We start from the raw sequence: 19,783 nt of genomic DNA, 5'->3' as shown, positions 1-19,783 counted from the left end.
ATTCGACTCTAAAACCTGAAGTGTCCATTCCACTTCTTACTGTATTCCAAAGCCCCATACAAATCATTACAAACGTGTATATTGCTGGGTCCAACACACCAGAAGGGGGTCTCGGGTGGAGGTCCTGCCAGAAACAATGACACGAGCCAGTCACCACTAAAACCACGCCTCGGTTCTATCAACGTTCGATTTGACTCTAAAACCTGAAGACGCGTCCATTCCACTTTTTACTGTATTCCAAAGCTCCATACAAATCTTCACAAACAGATATATTGCTGGGTCCAACACACCAGATGGGGGTCTCGAGTGGAGGTCCTGCAAGAATCAATGACACGAGCCAGTCACCACCAAAACCACGCCTCAGTTCCAAAACCTCAGCACTATCAACGTTTGATTTGACTCTAAAACCTATTGCTGGGTCCAACACACCAGATGGGGGTCTCGAGTGGAGGTCCTGCAAGAAACAATGAAACGAGCCAGAGACCACCAAAACCACGCCTCGGTTCTATCAACGTTTGATTTGACTCTAAAACCTGAAGTTGCGTCCATTCCATATTTTACTGTATTCCAAAGCTCCATAAGAATCCTTACAAACAGATATATTGCTGGGTCCAACACACCAGAAGGAGTTCTCGAGTGGAGGTCCTGCCAGAAACAATGACACGAGCCAGTCACCACTAAAACCACGCCTCGGTTCTATCAACGTTTGATTTGACTCTAAAACCTGAAGTGTCCATTCCACTTTTTACTGTATTCCAAAGCTCCATACAAATCTTTACAAACAGATATATTGCTGGGTCCAACACACCAGAAGGAGTTCTCGAGTGGAGGTCCTGCCAGAAACAATGACACGAGCCAGTCACCACTAAAACCACGCCTCGGTTCTATCAACGTTCGATTTGACTCTAAAACCTGAAGTGTCCATTCCACTTTTTACTGTATTCCAAAGCTCCATACAAATCATTACAAACGTGTATATTGCTGGGTCCAACACACCAGATGGGGGTCTCGAGTGGAGGTCCTGCAAGAAACAATGAAACGAGCCAGAGACCACCAAAACCACGCCTCGGTTCTATCAACGTTTGATTTGACTCTAAAACCTGAAGTGTCCATTCCACTTTTTACTGTATTCCAAAGCTCCATACAAATCATTACAAGCAGATATATTGCTGGGTCCAACACACCAGAAGGAGTTCTCGAGTGGAGGTCCTGCAAGAAACAATGAAACGAGCCACTGACCAAAAAACCACGCCTGTGTCATACCAAAATTATATTTGCTTTCTATTCATATTATGTTTGATTAATTAGTGACGAAGCTTTAATGTCATAGAGTTAGCTAGAAACAGGTAAAAATTTAACACAAAAATCACATTCACCAATAGGCCCTTATGGTTCAAATTTGTTTCCTATTTTATTTTGCATAATGAGGGGTTTCCTTACGAGTTTATCGTTCAAACTTTCAAATTTCCCCAACGGAATATATTCGTACTGTTATGTTCTGTAAGGTTCTTGGAATTACGCTTCTTCTATGAATAACTCTTTTCATTGGTCGCTGGTACACCTTTTCATTCATAGTATTTATGCTACAAGTTTCAACAGAAAGGCGGGGGAAGGAAACAGAAGACCCAATCTCCCATTGACACTGTCAAAATAAGATGTACACGAGTAAGTTTAATGCCGCTTTGAACACTGTCCGTATTTCAGTCATGTCATTCGTTTGTTTGTTTGTTTAACGCCGCACACAGCAATATTCCAGCTATATGACGGCGGTCTGTTAATAATCGAGTCTGGACCAGACAGTCCAGTGACTGACACCATGAGCATCGATCCACGCAATTGGGATACGATGACATGCATCAACCATTCCGATCCCGTTCGGACAAGAATACGGCAAGCATGGGTTGCTGAAGACCTATTCTACCCCAGATCTTCACGGGTCCAGTCATGTCACGACGTGTCGGCTTGGTGTGGGCTACCAACATCTACTTTCTCTGCACATGAATGACATTTTCGACAGCCAATTTTGGGACGACCACTCACCTGCCGAAGGCCTAGAACAGAACTGCCATTTTCTCCCTCAGTAAATCATATTTGTCATCATATTTGGCGATGGCTTTCGAGTATCGAATCGCGTTAATTATTCAGTTCCTGTCGTAAGGTATGAAATGTGATCTTATTTGTGGTTGATATCAAATATTTCTTCTCGTCGTGAGGTAAATACTTTGTCTCCTGGATACGCATAAATATACCAGTTAGACTATACTTTAGGTGGTATTTCAATGCTGACGCAACATAAAGCAATGTTTATTTATTCATCCATGTATATAGTTAACCTTCTTACTTCTAAATTAAACTATCCCCGTGAAGATCCGGGGTTGAACAAGTCTTCAGCAACCCATGCTTGCCATAAAAGGCGACTATACTTGTCGTAAGAGGCAACTAACGGGATCGGGTGGTCAGGCTCGTTGACTTGGTTGATGCAAGTCATCGAGTCAAATTGCGTGGATCGATGCTCATGATATCAATCACTGGATTGTCTGGTCTAGACTCGATTATTTACAGACCGCCGTCATGAAGCTGGAATATTGCTGCGAGCGTGATAACCTCTTTATCATATAATGTCATTCTTAACTTTTACCGTTGAAAAAAGTATTCTCATCTCCCACAATATGAAGCTCATTTCTGGTGTCCCCCGCCGCGATATTGCTGTAATATTGCTCAAAGCGGTGTAAAATCATACTCACTCACTCACTCACTCATCTCCCACAAACATTACAAGTTTCCATGGAATGTGCGCATTAATATATTACGTCACACGATAAGTGATAAGTCAGTTAGACTGGTTCCCGTTCGTTGCGGACCGGACATAGACAACAGACAATATAGTTCGAAAGAAACTTGTTTTTTTAGACACTGATTATTGGCATCTGAGACTAATTATTTTGATAATGAAAACAAACACGCGTTATGAAGGGAGAATATGCTTCAATGAACGTTTGAAAATAACTACAAAGGTTTGTTTTGCTTCAAAATTTCTGCACGTGGGCAGTGTAACGGGTCATCAGAAAGGAGGCGAAACAATGACATCAGTCAAGAGTTTCCTGGCTTCTGTTGGAGTCAATTATTGCCAGACGCCGGCATTTTCGCGGTGGTGAGGGTTTCTGCTCATGAACAAAATTCACAGTGATGTTTCACCCCATGACAGGACCTGCGAACAAAGTGTTGACACCGCCGGACACATCCACAGTTGTGGAAGTCGCACATGGCGCGGCCACGCCAAAGGTGCCGATCGGCGGGACAGGATAGCACAAGGCAAGATTGAATGAACTTAAACTGGGTCAAGTTGTATCTGACAGAACTCAGGAGATGTCAAGATGTTGCTGTTCATTTAGTTTACGGTAATTGTTTGTTGATTGCATTTTTTGTGCTCCGAGAGCTGCATCATTTGATTGGGAGGGACGTTGCAATCTGACAGTTTCTGAATCAGATATTTCCGTGCGCTGTGATTTGTGAGGCGGCGCTTGGATTGTTTGAGTGCTGCCAACTCATTCGTGGATTTCATAAGTGAACAGTTTTCTATCTCCAATCGGTTGGCGACGAAACCATCTTTTGGAATCACTGTATCGTGCGTTTGGACCAAGATGGCCTCAATCATGTCAATAGGCCTATGTTCATTTTGAGAGGACAGAAATTCACCCACAAGGATCATGGTGTATAAAGTCCTTTTGGCAGTCATTTTGTTTTCATTCTTCTCTATGATTTCACCAATATCCTCATTTACAACTAAACGAAATCTTGAAGTCGTCTGCTCGGACGCGACTCCATGTTGTTTGGAAACACTGAAAGTAGCTACTTGACGTTTGATATTTGTATCGCTGTCCGCATACGACCCTAACGGATATCGGTTTTAATCAGTTGGCTTTATCCTACCGAGAAACCCACCCATTATATGATAAAATGAAATATCATGTGTATCATTGAATTGTGTCCCTTTTGACACCAATGTGACTGAAACGATTCAGGGAAAACATGGCAAATACGCATTCGTGACCAACTCGTGTTATTCCGGGACAAGCCGAATAGCGACTCGTGCCCCTCTCATGGCCATTTATGCGACCTGGTTCCGTCTTTGCGCAAACGGGCATACCTGAAATAATTGTCAACTCGTCGCGTTATGGTTCAGGTATATTTCACCATATATTATATATATTTCAGATGCAATTTTAGGCACATTTGGACATGCGGAATTATACAGTATTATTGAACACATTTAAATGTGCTTTGGGTATATTTTTAGATGCAATACATATGTAAATTCAAAAATTATTTCTGAGGGATTCTTTGACGAAGAACTTGAAATCATACGCGCATTCTGATTGGTTTGTCGTATTTTCGCACATAACATTCATCGATAGGGAGACGAGTCTCCTTGCAGGTTACGGAAAGGGGCGAGTGGTGACGAATGGGCAAATACGCAAACCTTGCTTTCGAAATGTCCCGCTTGCATCCCAAGTACCAAGGTGTCCGACCCTCATTGTTTTTGGTGCCTTGGGTTTGGTACCTCCCAATCTGTTGACCGACATTAGTAGAGTACCCAGGTTTGCTATCAAGAATACGGCCCTTCTGAACAAAAAGGTGAAAGGGGTAGTAAATCTGCAGGTAGAGCTCATCCCTGCACTTTACACAAAGTTTATTCGTGCTGGTTGATGGTGTTTTTTATAAGCTGCACAAGGCTCTCGCGATCACACCAAACTGAAAAAGACATGTCACTTTGACGGGCTGCACTGCATTCAACATGTTCAACCCCCGGACATCCAAATAGTTTCTAAATGCAATCACCCAGAAGTTATCCATTAAGTTCTACATTTTCTTCCTTCTTGTTTAACCAGCAGTAGAAATTGGCTCTAGCCCTGCAGTCCTTGCCAGATTGCCAAATAGTTAAGGTATAGTAAGGACTAGTAGAAATTTGCCTATATTAAGGGTTATCATGTTATCATTATAAGGACTAGTGGACTAAAACTGTTCGTTTCTACGGATGGTTTAACGCCACAATATTCCAGCTGTACGATGGCAGTCTGTAAACCTGAACTAGCCAAACCGGTGATTGATATTGTGAACCTCAATCTATGCAATTGGGGGTCAGGGTGAGGTGAAATGGGGTTTGACGTCCCATTCAAGATAATTGCACTTATATATCGAACAACACGTGTGTGTGTGTGTGTGTGTGTGTGTGTGTGTGTGTGTGTTTTATAGTCCTAGCCCATGGATACCATGCCGCAATTTAACATGAATACCCCACTCTGACACAGTATACCTAGCCCACCAGTCCTTGTTTTAACCCTTTAAAGCCGACTACCATACGTACCATCTTTCACATCTTTTGGTATGGCGCGACCCTGGGATTGAACATTGGACCTTCCACTCTCCAGGTGGATGCTCTATCCACTATTTGTCTGTCTGTTGCTTAATGCCGCACTGAGCAAAAATCCAGCGATATGACCGCAGTCTCTAAATAATCAAATCTGGCCCAATCCAGTGATTGACATCATGAGCATCCATCTACGCAATACGGATACGATGACATGCATCAACCAATGACCACCCGATCCCGTTAGTCACCTCTTACCTCTCTCCACTAGACCACGGAGGCAGTCAACTGGGTGAGTGAGTGAGTGAGTGAGTGAGTGAGCTTGAGATGAAAACCAAAACAAACCAAAGGAAACGACATGTTAGAAAATATGACAATTTTATTTCTGTTTTTTCTGTGTATTTTGAGCACTTTGATGAAACACTCAGCTGTACAATGTACTCGTCATGCCACACTTCTGAAGGTCAACGGAAACATAGATATGTAGACGCGAGCTCAAACAAATGGAGACCGAGCCAGAAACTTCAGCCATCCTTGTAAACACAACAAAACGTAAACCTGAGGCCTGATTTTATAGGCTATGAAATCCTGCCACTGTGGATTATGCTTACATTGTCTGGAATGTCAGGCCTCAGCTGCTATAAGGCCTTGCACTATGATAACTGGATGTATTAACAGGGAAGGACATTTGTTGCCAAGTGCAGGTCTGAAGTTTCAGGCTGGTGTGGCCTATTGACAGCATACACTGTGCAGGAACAACAGGCTTGGCGTGGACCACAGAATATCTAACAAAGAACATGTAAGTTGCCTAACAAGGTCACACTTCAAGGTCACAGTTTGGGGGCTACCTACTTCATGGAAAAAGGAAAACATCTAAACGTTTCATGAATAAGTTAAGTACTGGTTGGCTAACAGATAACTCCATTGTTTAGAAATAACTTTAACTTATCTTCTGTCTTCAAATTCAATGTATCTTAATTTATGGAAACTTCATTTGTTGTACCTGTGAGAATATATTTACTCAAATTTTGTATTGACATACATATTCTGAGTAAATAGGAGCTCAAAATAGTCAAAAATGTATCACACAAATATTTAAAAAAAACACAGTTTACTCTCTTGTAGAATTTAATCAATCAGGTAAAAATATTTATTAATGATGGATTTATCTTGGATTCAAAACTTATTGCACCTGGCAGGCAATTTTGGTATTTTATATTCAAAATTGGGATTCTGGTTAAGTTCTCATTTTCTTAAAAAATAAAATCAGAGGGATTTTATCATTGCATTATGGGATTGTACTCAATACAATAATACAAAACTGAGCATGAAAACCTCTTCCTCTTAATCTGTGAAATTCACTTTACCCCTCCATAGCCATAACATTAGTTATTAGTTATTTGATGGATTCGGAAATTCAGAACCAATAATATCAAATACATAATAGAGATCTTTGCTAGATTGTATAACACACCAAATACATCCAGTAAATCAAATTAAATATGTGATGAAAACATTAATCACATATTAAGAGAAAGTGCAAAAATATTCTGAAACATTTTCGTGTTAAAATTGTTGATTGTTTACAATGCTGTCTATCATCTTCATGAGGGTGAATATTAGAAGCTCTGAGCTGCAGGACAAGTTCCATGATGTGTGTCCCATACAGCTGATCATAAGTCTTCAACAACATTTCAAATCTACATTTAAACTAGAGGCTAATATAGAATGTGCAATGTTACAGACTGAAGTTCAGTTCTTCAATAAGTGAACCTATGCCATCTTCTGAGGCAAAGGAACTAAGGGACTTACTAGTCAGCATTCGTGACCAACTCGTGTTATTCCGGGACAAGCCGAATAGCGACTCGTGCCCCTCTCATGGCCATTTATGCGACCGGGTTCCGTCTTTGCGCAAACGGGCATACCTGAAATAATTGTCAACTCGTCGCGTTATGGTTCACATATATTTCACCATATATTATATATATTTCAGATGCAATTTTAGGCACATTTGGACATGCGGAATTATACAGTATTATTGAACACATTTAAATGTGCTTTGGGTATATTTTTAGATGGAATACATATGTAAATTCAAAAATTATTTCTGAGGGATTCTTTGACGAAGAACTTGAAATCATACGCGCATTCTGATTGGTTTGTCGTATTTTCGCACATAACATTCATCGATAGGGAGACTAGTCTCCTTGCAGGTTACGGAAAGGGGCGAGTGGTGACGAATGACTAGTCAGTTAACTCCCTTGCCTCTGGAAGATGACTTGTGCGTTCACACGAAACACTTGGTTCAATATGTTCCTGTTTCATGGTTGAATATGAGGCTGTTTTACAGGTGTGACAAGGGTAGAATTGTTGCTACAAAACAATATCCATACACATAACTAGCATATGGTATTAAAGCTTCATATAACACACTTTGTGCTCACTTTTAATGGAATGTACTGAATCTAAACTAGGTCTGGATTGAAATGACCACATTTTCTTATGACTGGTTAAAACATATAGACATAAAAGAAAAACAAGATCAGGTCTGAGGCCAAAATAATATATTTTTAAAACACTTGTTTCTTTAATAAGGTGTTCATCAAATCAGTAGACAGGTCTTGCTGAGAGAAAAAAACAGTACCGTATTCGACGTAATAAGCGTCCGGGGCGCTCTCCAAATTAGAAATACGAGGCTCTTTTTAGAATATTATCTTGGTGGAAAAAACAGAGTTGAAAGATAAATTTCGTGGTTTATGCTGACAGCCTGAAATGTTTATATACGACAGATATATTTTCCAGAATTTAACTGCCCATAATTAAGGGTGCATATAACATACAAATGCGTATTATACGCGAATAAATATGTCTTGTGTACGAAGGGGTGCTAATTGGGATTGTTCACTAGCCAATATGTTAGCAATTAACGCTGTGGGCGTTTATTAGAACGGGGCGCTTATTACGTCGAATACTGTATCTTGAATTGATGGTCAGTATCCCCGTAAGCCAGGACATCCCTAATCCCTGATGAAGCCGCAGGTTAAATGAAGTGAGGGAGCATGTGTTAATACGATATCAGCTGTATCCTCAAATTATTGTTGGAAAATAGTCTTAGTTGGAGCAGGCTTGGCTGAACCCATATAGAGTGAGTGAGTATGGTTTTACGCCGCTTTTAGCAATATTCCAGCAATATCACGGCGGGGGACACCAGAAATGGGCTTCACACATTGTACCCATGTTGGGAATCGAACCCGGGTCTTCGGCGTGACGAGCGAACGCTTTAACCACTAGGCTACCCATAAGGATCCTTCTACAACTCTGGGAATCTAATCAATGGATTCTAAAGGACATGCCTTCAACCAAATGTAGGAAACCCTTCCTGTAATGTTTGTTGTGTAACGCCGCACTCAGCAATATTCCAGCTATGTGACGGCGGTCTGTAAATGATAATAACCAGTGGTTGGGTTGTCAATGTGACTGTAGACCTTGTCTCTCCAGCGCCATTTAACACTCCTGAGACAAGCACATATTCTTCCTTCTTGTCTTCATAGCATATAATCATTCCCATTTCTTAGAGTGAGTGAAGTGGGTTTAACTCCGCTTTTAACAGTATTCCAGTTATATCACGGCGTGTCAGCTTAATGTGGGAGGAAAGCCCGATGTGATGCAGGTCACAGACGTTTACCACTTCGGTGAAACCCACAAGCACGGGTATGGTGCTGACAAACCTAGAAACATAAACGGGGCGAACCGGGATTCGAACCCACAATCATAGGTCTCTGGTGTGCCCAAGGGACGCAACTCTGCACAGAGAATTGCGGTGCCTTAGATGACTGGGCCGGCCGTGCCCCCCACATTTTTTAGAAATTGACAGGAGACATTGTAGGCAAGCTTGACAAAGGTATAAGGATCTAAATAGGAAATGTTGCCATTACAGTAAATTAAAGAAGCTGTTATCCATAAATTGTCTCTGATTTGTGATACATAAGGAAGAGAATACTGTGTTCCTCATAATACAGAAGTTGACATCCATAAATTCTCTTCCTTGTGTGTATCACTTCTAAATGCCTTTCAAAAACTTGATTTGTGATACATGTACAAGAATGAGTGAGTGGGGGACACCAGAAATGAGCTTCACACAAAGTACCCATGTCGGGAATCGAACCCAGGTCTTCGGGGTGACGAGCGAACGCTTTAACCACTAGGCTAGCTGACCACCCCACGTGTACAACATACTAAATCAAGCATTACCGGTAATCTGATGATATGGAAAACTGATCAAGACAGTTGTGAACAACACCCATCTGGTGTTATAATCAGTTATATGCAGCCATTAAAAATAGCCCGAGTTGAAGGATTGTCCTGAAGTCCCCTGTTCTCTTTGATTAAAAGACAAGCAATAACTCAAAATGATTCTGCTCATAAATACAGAGAAATTCTTCAGGTACATAATAAAAGACGAACTCAAATATGTTTTTCATGGAAATAATTCTGAAGAATTTAACAAACATGAAATTCATAAAATCATTATTATTCCTACGGTCATTCCAAAACAACCATCCTCTCCACTCAGGGGTTTATTATTCCAGCCTTGTAACTGGGTTAGTGTGTTGTTGCTATGAAAGAAGAAACTAGAAACCAGGACACACTATATCCTCTCTCACACCTCCCTAGTCTAATGTCTTCTGGATTATACAAAACTACAACCATAGAAATAAATACACATAAGCTCACAGCTGGGAGACATTCTGCTCAAAATATGTCAAGCATAACGCCTATTTAACACTGTTTTGTTTGTTTGTTTAATGCCACACTCAGAAAAAATTCATCAACATGATAGTGGGGAACATTGCACTGAAGTTACATTATCGTTGTGATGCCTAAAATATAACAAATTTTAGGAAATACTAAATCTTTTAATCAAAATATGTAAATCAAAAACCAGACCTTACAATAAGGTGTATGTAGTACAGGATGTTACCATACATATATTGGTTTAAGCAAGTTTTGGATCAACGTTACTGTTATTAAAAAAATCAACTTAATGCAGGCAATCAGACGTGATCATCATTAACTGGCTGAATGATACACTTAGCTATTTTTTTTCTAAACTGTTTCTCAATATGTCTTTGTACATGTTATAAACAAGGGTGTGAAAAAAATCAATAACCATATTGTCCAACTTGTTACGTGAGATTGCTGGACAAAAAATAAAACAGCTTCAGTTGTCCGCAGGCAACCTTAGATTGTAGCAGGCCTTTGGTCAATCTTGATAAAATATTTGCAACGAGTACTAAATATAGTTTCGTGTAAACAGAATATTTTGTACTTTTTAGTTCCGATTTTGATCATGCCTCAGGACATGTTCTGATTGGTTGATCGGGGTGCCGTGTAGCCAGATTAGTGAATTGTATTGTAAGAAATCATGGCAAATAGCACTGCCTGCTAATAATGTATGACTTGTGTTATATAATAGCCTAACAATGGATGAATTCAGACAAGAAAACAGATAAATCATTGTCAAAACAAAATCAGCATGCAGTAAAAAGGCCAAATGTGTGATAAAAAACATCATTTTTCGTAAAAAAACAACTGAACAAGTAGACTTTGTGTCCGGACAAGTGAAGTTTTACTATGGACGTGTATATGGACAAGATAAACAATGTGTTATTTCCACAGCCCAGACCTATCTACACCGTATGTCAAAGTAAGTGGATGCATGTATATACTCATCTCCCAGCTGTAAGACTTGACAACACAGAGATCCTAGAAACAAAACAACCTCTGGCAGTGTTCAGCTCATGGACACATTCATGACCTCATCACAGGTGCTACTGCTGATGTGTCAGTAGAGTGTGGCCATCTATAATGAGATGTATAGTGTAAACCATTCAAAGCCAACTTCAAAATTTACACTGTCTCTCATTCATTTCAATTATGAAAGGTTGAAAATTAGCACAAAGCAGTCAGCAGATCCCCCAGTAATAACCCTCCTTCTTTCCCTCTCTGTTCATAATGATACTCTTTGGTTATGTGCTGTACATTGATATTGAGAGCCCAACTCCATGCAGCCATTCCATCATTGGCTGATTTTGCGTCAAGAAAATCTGTACTTCGCATTTCATTGGCTGATTTTTCTACAAAGAGATCTGTGCTAAGCTTTTCATTGGCTGATTATTTTACAGCAAAATCTATGCTTAGCATTCATTGGCTGATGTTCCAGAAGAAAACCCGTGCTAAGCTTTTCATTGGCTGATTTTTCGACAAGAAAATCTGTGCTCAGCATTTCATTGGCTGATGTTCCAGAAGAAAACCTGTGCTAAGCTTTTCATTGGCTGATTTTTCTACATAAAGATCTGTGCTGAGCTTTTCATTGGCTGATTTTTTTACATGAAGATCTGTGCTTAGCATTTCATTGGCTGATTTTTCTACATTAAGATCTATGCTTAGCATTTCATTGGCTGATGATGTTCCAGAAGAAAATCTGGAAAATTACCTGCATACAACACAGAACTTCATTGAGATACGTTCTTAAATAAAGCATTAAACATAATTCAAAGTCCACACAGTCAAATAAAACTTGCCAAAAGGTGTGACCATCAAAACACCAAGCAAACACATGAACCTGCCGTTATTCAAGTGCAGCATGTCTGGCGTTTCTTTTGACTTCTAAAACAGAAATATAAAAAGCACTTATGAAATAAAAAAAGAAATGGGTGGTGACAATATTGCAAGGTTTATGTCGATTGAGATGTGGAGTGATGAGACCACTGGATTTCTCGGTACAGATTATGCCTTGAAGATGCATGTTTGGCTGCGACACGACCGTCCCTGATGACCATAGTGCTGACTTTGGTCAGTTCATGAGATTCGGTGCAAGACTGACTTCATGTGTCAATCAAAAATACTTATTCCTCACATTAAACTTACAGAGTAAAAGTTACAGCTAATGTAAGGCTTGAATATAACATACACTGTAAACACACATCTCATTCTCACGGTACCTTCAGTATCTAGATCTAACAACCACAAATATTTCCATAGGGCGCAAAACCCAAATATTGTACACTGCCCAGCCCAGCAAAACCCAAATATTGTACACTGCCCAGCCAAATGAGAATGCAGTTTGAATTTACCAGGGTACTAATTGAATTTGTTTGGCATAAAGTCTTCATTTTGGTCTGAAAATCATAAAACATTTGCCAGTGTATGTTCTTAATCTCAATGCCAACACTTAACAATTGTAGTGAAGAAATAAAAGACAATGCTTTTTTTCAACATTGATATAACCAACATCTCGGGGTCTCAGTTCATGAGGAAATACTGATGGTCCAAGATCATACAGTTTTAGTTCAGGGTTTTATAAGTGACCAAGGTCAACAAAGGTCAATCCAAGGTCAACACTCGTAAAATTTGTTTTGTTTGTTTGTTGATTAATGCCGCACTCAGCAATATTTCAGCTATATGATGGCGGTAACACTCGTAAAAATTACGTAGCAGAATGGGTTTCGTTCATAAAAGTCTGGTGTTGACCTCGTTACCAAGGTCACTCAAGGTCATCAGCCCTGTCCTACACATTAGGCATGAGACGGAAACTCCCATTGTGATCAACAGCAATAGTAACACCAATAACACAACCCATGGCAGATACGTCAACGATGGTCCAAATATCGAAAACATTGTATCCAAATTTGTACTCGAAAACCAACCAGCAAATCAAACACTATCATTACCTCTTCAAATAAATTAAATAGTTTAACAAATATATTACACTAACCTTCACATAAACACACAACACAAGTTGGATACACTCAGTCGGACATATATATATATTCTACCCACCTTCTGTTGGGAAAGTCTCAGCTTGGTACAACAACTTATTACTACTAATATGTATATGTAAATAGTAAACAGCTCAGTCTCCTTATCAAAAGCTGAGTAGCATAGTGGGGACATCTGATATGATATAAAGTTGATCTTTGTAAAAAATCTTTGATATGTGAAGTCGATTGATGTGGGAATGGGGGATGCAAGACCAACATGAACATGGCAATTGTGAAAGTCGTACATCATGGGAGAAATCATCTTCCTGAGGCAGGGGAGTTAACTGACTATAAAAGTCCAGTTTCCACCCTTGCCGAACTAGGCTGGTATTTTGGTCTTACATTTTGTCTGGACCAACGAGTCTATGCATAGTCCAATCAAAATCGCTCACCGAAATCAAAATCCGGTTCGTAAACTGTCGTGCAGATTTCGATCGATTACAGGATTTGCAAAGCATGTGCACTGCCAACTCGTTGTCAGCAGATATTTTCCAAATCCTTTCAAGTTTTTAATCAAGGTGCACACGTGATTTGATGCTTTTCGCGATGTAAGACCCGTTTTATCACAATATAGATCTTGGTTATCGATCAGATCGTCCTGACTGGGCGCCACCATTTTGTGTGAAGCAAACGCAAGTAGTACGAGAGGTTGAATCTGATTGGTCCATAGGAGAGGCTTAGAAGGGACATAATTTGTTATAGCCACTTGTGGCGCAACGATCGAGCCCAGTAATTCCAGCCTAGTTCGGCAAGGGTGGAAACTGGACTTTTAGAGTCAGTTAACTCTCTTGCCTCGGGAAGATGGGGAGAAATCGGACATTCAGGCAAATAGTCATGTCAAACGTACAACCTTGTCATTCAGGATACACTGTACATCTGCAGTCATGCTGGTTTAAAAAATAATACCATTCACACTGTGTATAAACGCTTCTGTACGCCAAGTGATATACTACAAGTAATAATATCACATCTCACATACAAATGTGATAACATGTCTAATATCAACAATATACTTCAGAAACAAACAAGTCTACAAAAACAGCTGTGTATTTGGTATCTTAAAGAATTATGACAGTTTTTTAACAATCGAAAAAATGACAATTTTTGCAAATGTAAAACGTCTTACATTACATCATATTGAAGTTTAATTAATTATTCCTATTAAATGCTAGAAATTACAAATATATGCAACATTCCATTTTGATCTACATAATTTGATGCTCTGCATAGGTGAATTCCTCACTAAAATCAGCTACTTTCAGAAAGTACATCTTAACCAAACAGCAATACTCATCGCCATGGTAATCAAGCTATGAATGTGTTATGTACAGCACTAACAGATAGGCTTCCATTTAAAAACAATGGAAGATTGTAACTAAACCACACAGATCACACTTTGTATCCATGGCAATAAACGTCAATAAAGCATTTTCTCAATACAAGACATTAAGTATATTGAGATATATACATCATTAGTATTATATAAACCTGGCACTCTCACAATCGATTGGATGAATTCATTGCAGAATGCGGACATATGTAAATACAACAAGGTCATATTGCACACATCCTCAGGGGGGCCACAGTTGCCTATGTTTCACCAATGCATTCATTTGGCATAGCTTTAACGTCTAATTTCTAAATTAAAACAAAACTCAGTATTCAGGGGTGTTCAATTAATATGCCTGACCTTTGAAAATAAAGTGTAGAGTACCGTATATGACCTCGTATAAGCCGAATTTTCAGGACCAGAAAAAAGATTCTGTAGAAAGGGGTCGGCTTATCCACGGGATACACTTTCATGACAGTATTTTTCAGATCGTGATCCGTCAGAAACATCTCCTGAATGACGGTCCGATAGATTACAACTTCCCGAAAGTTTGGAAGTTAGCCACGACTAGAGCCATTATTGTTATAAATTATCAATAAAGTTATTATCATACACCAATGTTGTCATTATTAAAAAAATGTTATGCATGTTACTACTTCCTATAATAAGTTTTCAATTGAATGTTCAAAGTTTATCGTTCTTTGTAAACTCCACAATCTTTACATGTAACAATATATGTAATTCACAGCTATAATATATAAACCCCAGATAAAATCGCCAATAGCTATTACGTACATTTTGCAAAGTTCATAAGTTGATAGTGAACAAGTGTCTATCCGCGGTCATATACGGTAAGTGGGAATATATTATTTAGTTGCCCTCAGGTGAGTATTAAAATTGGTGGGATTAACTTTGAAACTTAGAAGATGCATCGTGTGTTTGTCAACTGCAGATGAAGTACCTGACTCGTCATTTTCTATTCTGCACATCATCCCTTAGCTGTTGCTTCAGTTTATGAAGTTTTGTTGTTAAATCAAAGTTTTCTTCTTTTCTCTGATATAGCAGGGCCAGCTGAAAATCAGCCTGGTCAGGGAGAATATTGAAAGTTTACTTGCCCTTGGGTAAGTAGGTAAATTTTGGTATTTGAACACCCCTGGTTCTATTTCAATACTGTGTATGTTAGAAATAAGTCCTTATATATAACTCAAAATTCAATTTAACAGATTTAGAAAAAAATGTTGAAATACATCATCTTTCTTAATCCAAAATATACATGATTCTTACGTTCAAAACCTTAAATATTTTTCATTAAATTAAATTTGAAAAAGAATTTTTTTTGGTAACAAGTATACATTACGTATCTGGGATTATCAGTGTATCTTTACAGAAGTTATTTAACCCTGATATTCCCATCATTCCTATTTAGCAAACTGTATGTAAGGTTGGTAAGTCCCCAACTTCTGATAGGGTTAATTCTAGTCCTTCATGATACATCATAATGTCAGGCCAGACATGTTTCAAAACTTACTTTACAAATCTGCCGATTCCCCAAAATTGAAAAATCATTTTTCATACTCTTCTGACCAGAAATAAGTAAACTGTTTAAAAACCATTCTCATAACTGATGGAGACAGTTAGTCCAACAGTATTAATAAATTATTTACAATACTTTTATCAAAACCTGTTGAAAATATGTCTCAAAAAATTCAAAACTCAATGAATTCTGACAGATCATGTGAGAAATCGAAACAATAATTTGAAATTCAAAGTTTATATTTTTTTTCATTTTGAAGGTCCAGAAATGTGTAAAACACAAAGAAGTCAGACCTTCCATACAGTTTATGTAAATAGTATGATATGTCCCTATATCTCTACAGAAGATGGAGAATACCATCCAACATTGACCTGAGAATCATCATCTGTGGAATTCAGCTGCTTTGAAATTATTCCCGCAGGTCGAAACAAGTTAACTTGTCAAGAATATTTCCATTAATCCCTTGTGGAATAAACTGTAAACAATGAAGGAATTGCTGTAGATATGAAGTGTCATTGACAATGTCTTTTTCCTATGGTGATATATTATGAAGAAGCACTTATACTTGTGACCTACATGAAGATGTTTGCGATACTGGTATCACAACATCTCGCTATCCATGGGGTAAAGTGGACGTGAGTTATCTCCCCTCGGTTCCACCGTGTCCTGCTGTGCCCGGTATTTCTTGAACTCCTCGCGAAGACGGTTGAATCGTTGTTCTGAGTCTGCATACCGACTTTGCCGCCTTGGTTTCGGGTACAAATGATTAAAACTTTCTGGCCCAATGTGATCCGATTGGGGTCCGGACCCGCTCAGCTGGGAATAGTTTCTCAATGCATCAAGAATGTCACTTTCGAGAGCATTGATTGAATCAAACTCATAGTTCTCATCCCCTGAAGTGTCTCGCCGGTGACTTGAACTCCCTTCCAAGAAAGGAGATGAGTCCTGGCTCAGATCCTGATCCTGAGGAGTCAGCAGAGAGCTGTAGGAAATGCTGTTCTTCCCCAGGCGGTTGGGAAACGAGCCATTGCTGTGTGACGTGTTACGGCTCCCTATCCCACTGCTATGACTCACCGAATCAGGGCCTGTTTCGTCCCCTCGTGACCGATGAAAGTCTCGTGGACCGCCCCTCCCCGAACTGTTAGCACTACCACGACTGTCTCTTGGTGGTTTGAACGGGGCAATATCAGCGGTGTAGTACGGTGGCCCCCTTCTGTCAGACTGAGGCAGAGGTGGTGGGTCGTACTGCGATGAACTACGTGGGCGAGATCCTAACCCTGATGATACGTCAAGGAAACCATTATCATCATTCACATTTTCGGTGGAAAGCGGTCTTGGTGTCTGCCTGACACGGTCTACAGCTCCCTGCAGCTGCTCCCTCGTATACCCCGCCAGTCGCCCAACACTGCTTCCAGTGCTGCTATTGTTCTCATCAGGTTTTGAGGGTTGGACCCTTGCAATTTGCTTATCTCGGTTCGGAGAATAATCTCTCGTTTCCTTTGGAATGTTGTATGAACCTTCTCTGCTTCTTGGTCGGTAAGAACCTTCTCGACTTCGAGATCGTGATGAATGTCGCGATGAATCATCCCAAGGTGAAGCATCGTGTGGGTATCGCGGAGCTCGGCGCTCCGGCTGGGATAACAAACCTTTTATTGAAGGGTCATAAGGATCATAAGGGTATCTGATGGAGGAGGGGTCACGGGAGGGGTCGGAGAACGAGGAGGGCAGAACAGAACTGATGTCATTGAGTCCGTAGGAAGGGCTGGGCTCTGTGAGATATGTTTGTTGCTGGGCTGCAGGTTTCATGGAACTGTGGCGAGGAAACCCAGGTCTACTGGTGGTGGAAGGCACGTTGTTGCGATGCTGGATCGGGAACACGTCATCGTCATCTTCGAAACTCTGGAATGGACCATCGTAACCACCGGCAACGGGTGAGAGGGATGGGCCTCTCATTGGGTGACTACCTTTAGAATACAGATCGGGATAACTTGATGGATACTGAGGTGAATGGTATGAATCAGGATAGTGTCCAGATCTTTCACCAGGTGGAACAACTGAAGATGGATACATATCATCTTGATATCTTCTTGGCCAATCAGGTTCATCCCTTGGTTGCCCAGGCGACATGCTGCGACTTCCTCTGCTTGGAGCTCGGGACAGAGACACTGTAGCCATCGGCATGGAATCATGGACACTTCTACTACTAGAGGGAGCCACACGGTAGCCGGAATCTGGGTTGTACATGGGGTGATCCCGATCGTAAAGTTGACTGTCTCGAAGAACTGACTGATGCATGTCCCGTTTAGTGTCGAGGTCAGCGGTTTGGGGCAGGACAAACACCCCCTGCTGACCGCCATTATGAGTCGTCAAAGCGTTTCCTCCTCTACCGTGCTGCCACCTATCCCATTTTGGCGGAGTTTGACTGAAACAAACAACAAATGCTCAAACAAACATCTCTGGAACCAACCACATAGTCAAACTTCATATAGAAAGTATCACATTAACATTGGGGATGAATTCACGTCAACAAATAACAAGTTATCCCATACTGGTACTGTCTGAATGATGTAAACACAACGAACGATATCGACAAAACGTTTCTAAGAATTGGTGGATAAATGACCAACCTAAATGACCAGAAAAGAAGCCCCACCCAGTGAGCACCAAACAGACTTACAATGGAAGCAGTTTAGCCATGGGATCTTGTAAGATTATTCCAAACACATTCAGTAAGTTTGAAAGATAAGAGCAGCCATCTAGGTTATGATGCCCCTGAGTTATCATTGAAGGAGCTTGAGTAGCACTGCCAACAACTTGTCATACATTGTACTACAGATTGAAAGCCAGGCTGGATATCTTGACTAAATGTAGCAGGTAGCATAACACAACGAGCTTGTAAGGCAGGTTCAATTTAGTTTGTCACAGGCAGCTGAATTAAACATACAGGAGTTCATTTATGGCAAAACTTCAGAACCATGGACTTACAGACGTAGCTACAGGCATTATTTAACAACAAGCAGGCAGCAGTGTTTGGACAAGTAGGACCATGTGACCTAGTGTTCGAAACAATTTTATAAACCCAGCAAGACAGTCGGGCAGGTGACCCATAAATATTGCCTGCCCATCTTCAAAGTTACCTGCATTGAGACATCATAAACATTGGAAAATTGCAAAAAATAGGAGACAAATCGCGCCATGATTCAGTTTAATAACGCAAACATTTACTTGAGAATCTACAAGGAGTAATAAAACTGATTATGTAAGTAGTCTAGATCTTAAATTCATCTGCCAGACAGTCGGGCAGGTGGAGGAAAATTGAATGCAGCCTGACAGAAAAGTTACGGGCAGCAGGGCAGGCAGTTAATTCGGACACTGATGTAAACATAAATTGCCAGCAGTGTTATATCAGTGCCTTTTCACCAAATATCTTATACCCCAAAACTCAATCAAAAGAGTTTTAACTAAATTAATCTTAAGAAATCCATGGCTAGATTCTATGTGTGGGTGTCCACCTGAAGGCAAGGAGTGCCTGCAGGCATGTGACCCTACAGGGCCCTACAAGGGTGGAAGAATGTGACAGTTTCAAAGTTGCTGCACAATGAACCCACTGGCTCCTGTAAAGGTTATATTAGCATAGCTGTCTGGCTCTATCAAGTCATGAGCCCACTGGGGTCCTGTAAAGTATATAAACATAGCTGTCCAGCTCTATCAAGTCATGGACCCACTGG

The 19,783-nt window shown here is 40.2% G+C and overlaps 1 protein-coding gene across 2 annotated transcripts in view; it reads right to left on the bottom strand.

Annotated features, from left to right (window-relative positions):
- Nucleotides 1–15,121: 15,121 nt before the first annotated feature.
- LOC139458248 (protein turtle homolog A-like) overlaps nt 15,122–19,783 on the bottom strand; it is a 395,994-nt gene continuing 391,332 nt past the window's right edge. For both annotated transcript variants that reach the window (XM_071239617.1, XM_071239618.1), the window contains one exon: nt 15,122–18,477. In XM_071239617.1, coding sequence (XP_071095718.1) covers nt 16,656–18,477 — 1,822 coding nt within the window. In that variant the 3' untranslated portion in view covers nt 15,122–16,655. The remainder of the gene's footprint in view (nt 18,478–19,783) is intronic.

This window comes from Haliotis cracherodii, unplaced genomic scaffold, assembly GCF_022045235.1.
Source record: "Haliotis cracherodii isolate W230 unplaced genomic scaffold, xgHalCrac1.p SCAF_12, whole genome shotgun sequence".
Taxonomy (NCBI): domain Eukaryota; kingdom Metazoa; phylum Mollusca; class Gastropoda; order Lepetellida; family Haliotidae; genus Haliotis; species Haliotis cracherodii.
Note: the sequence above shows the minus strand (reverse complement) of the source record. Positions and strands in the feature narration are given on the sequence as shown.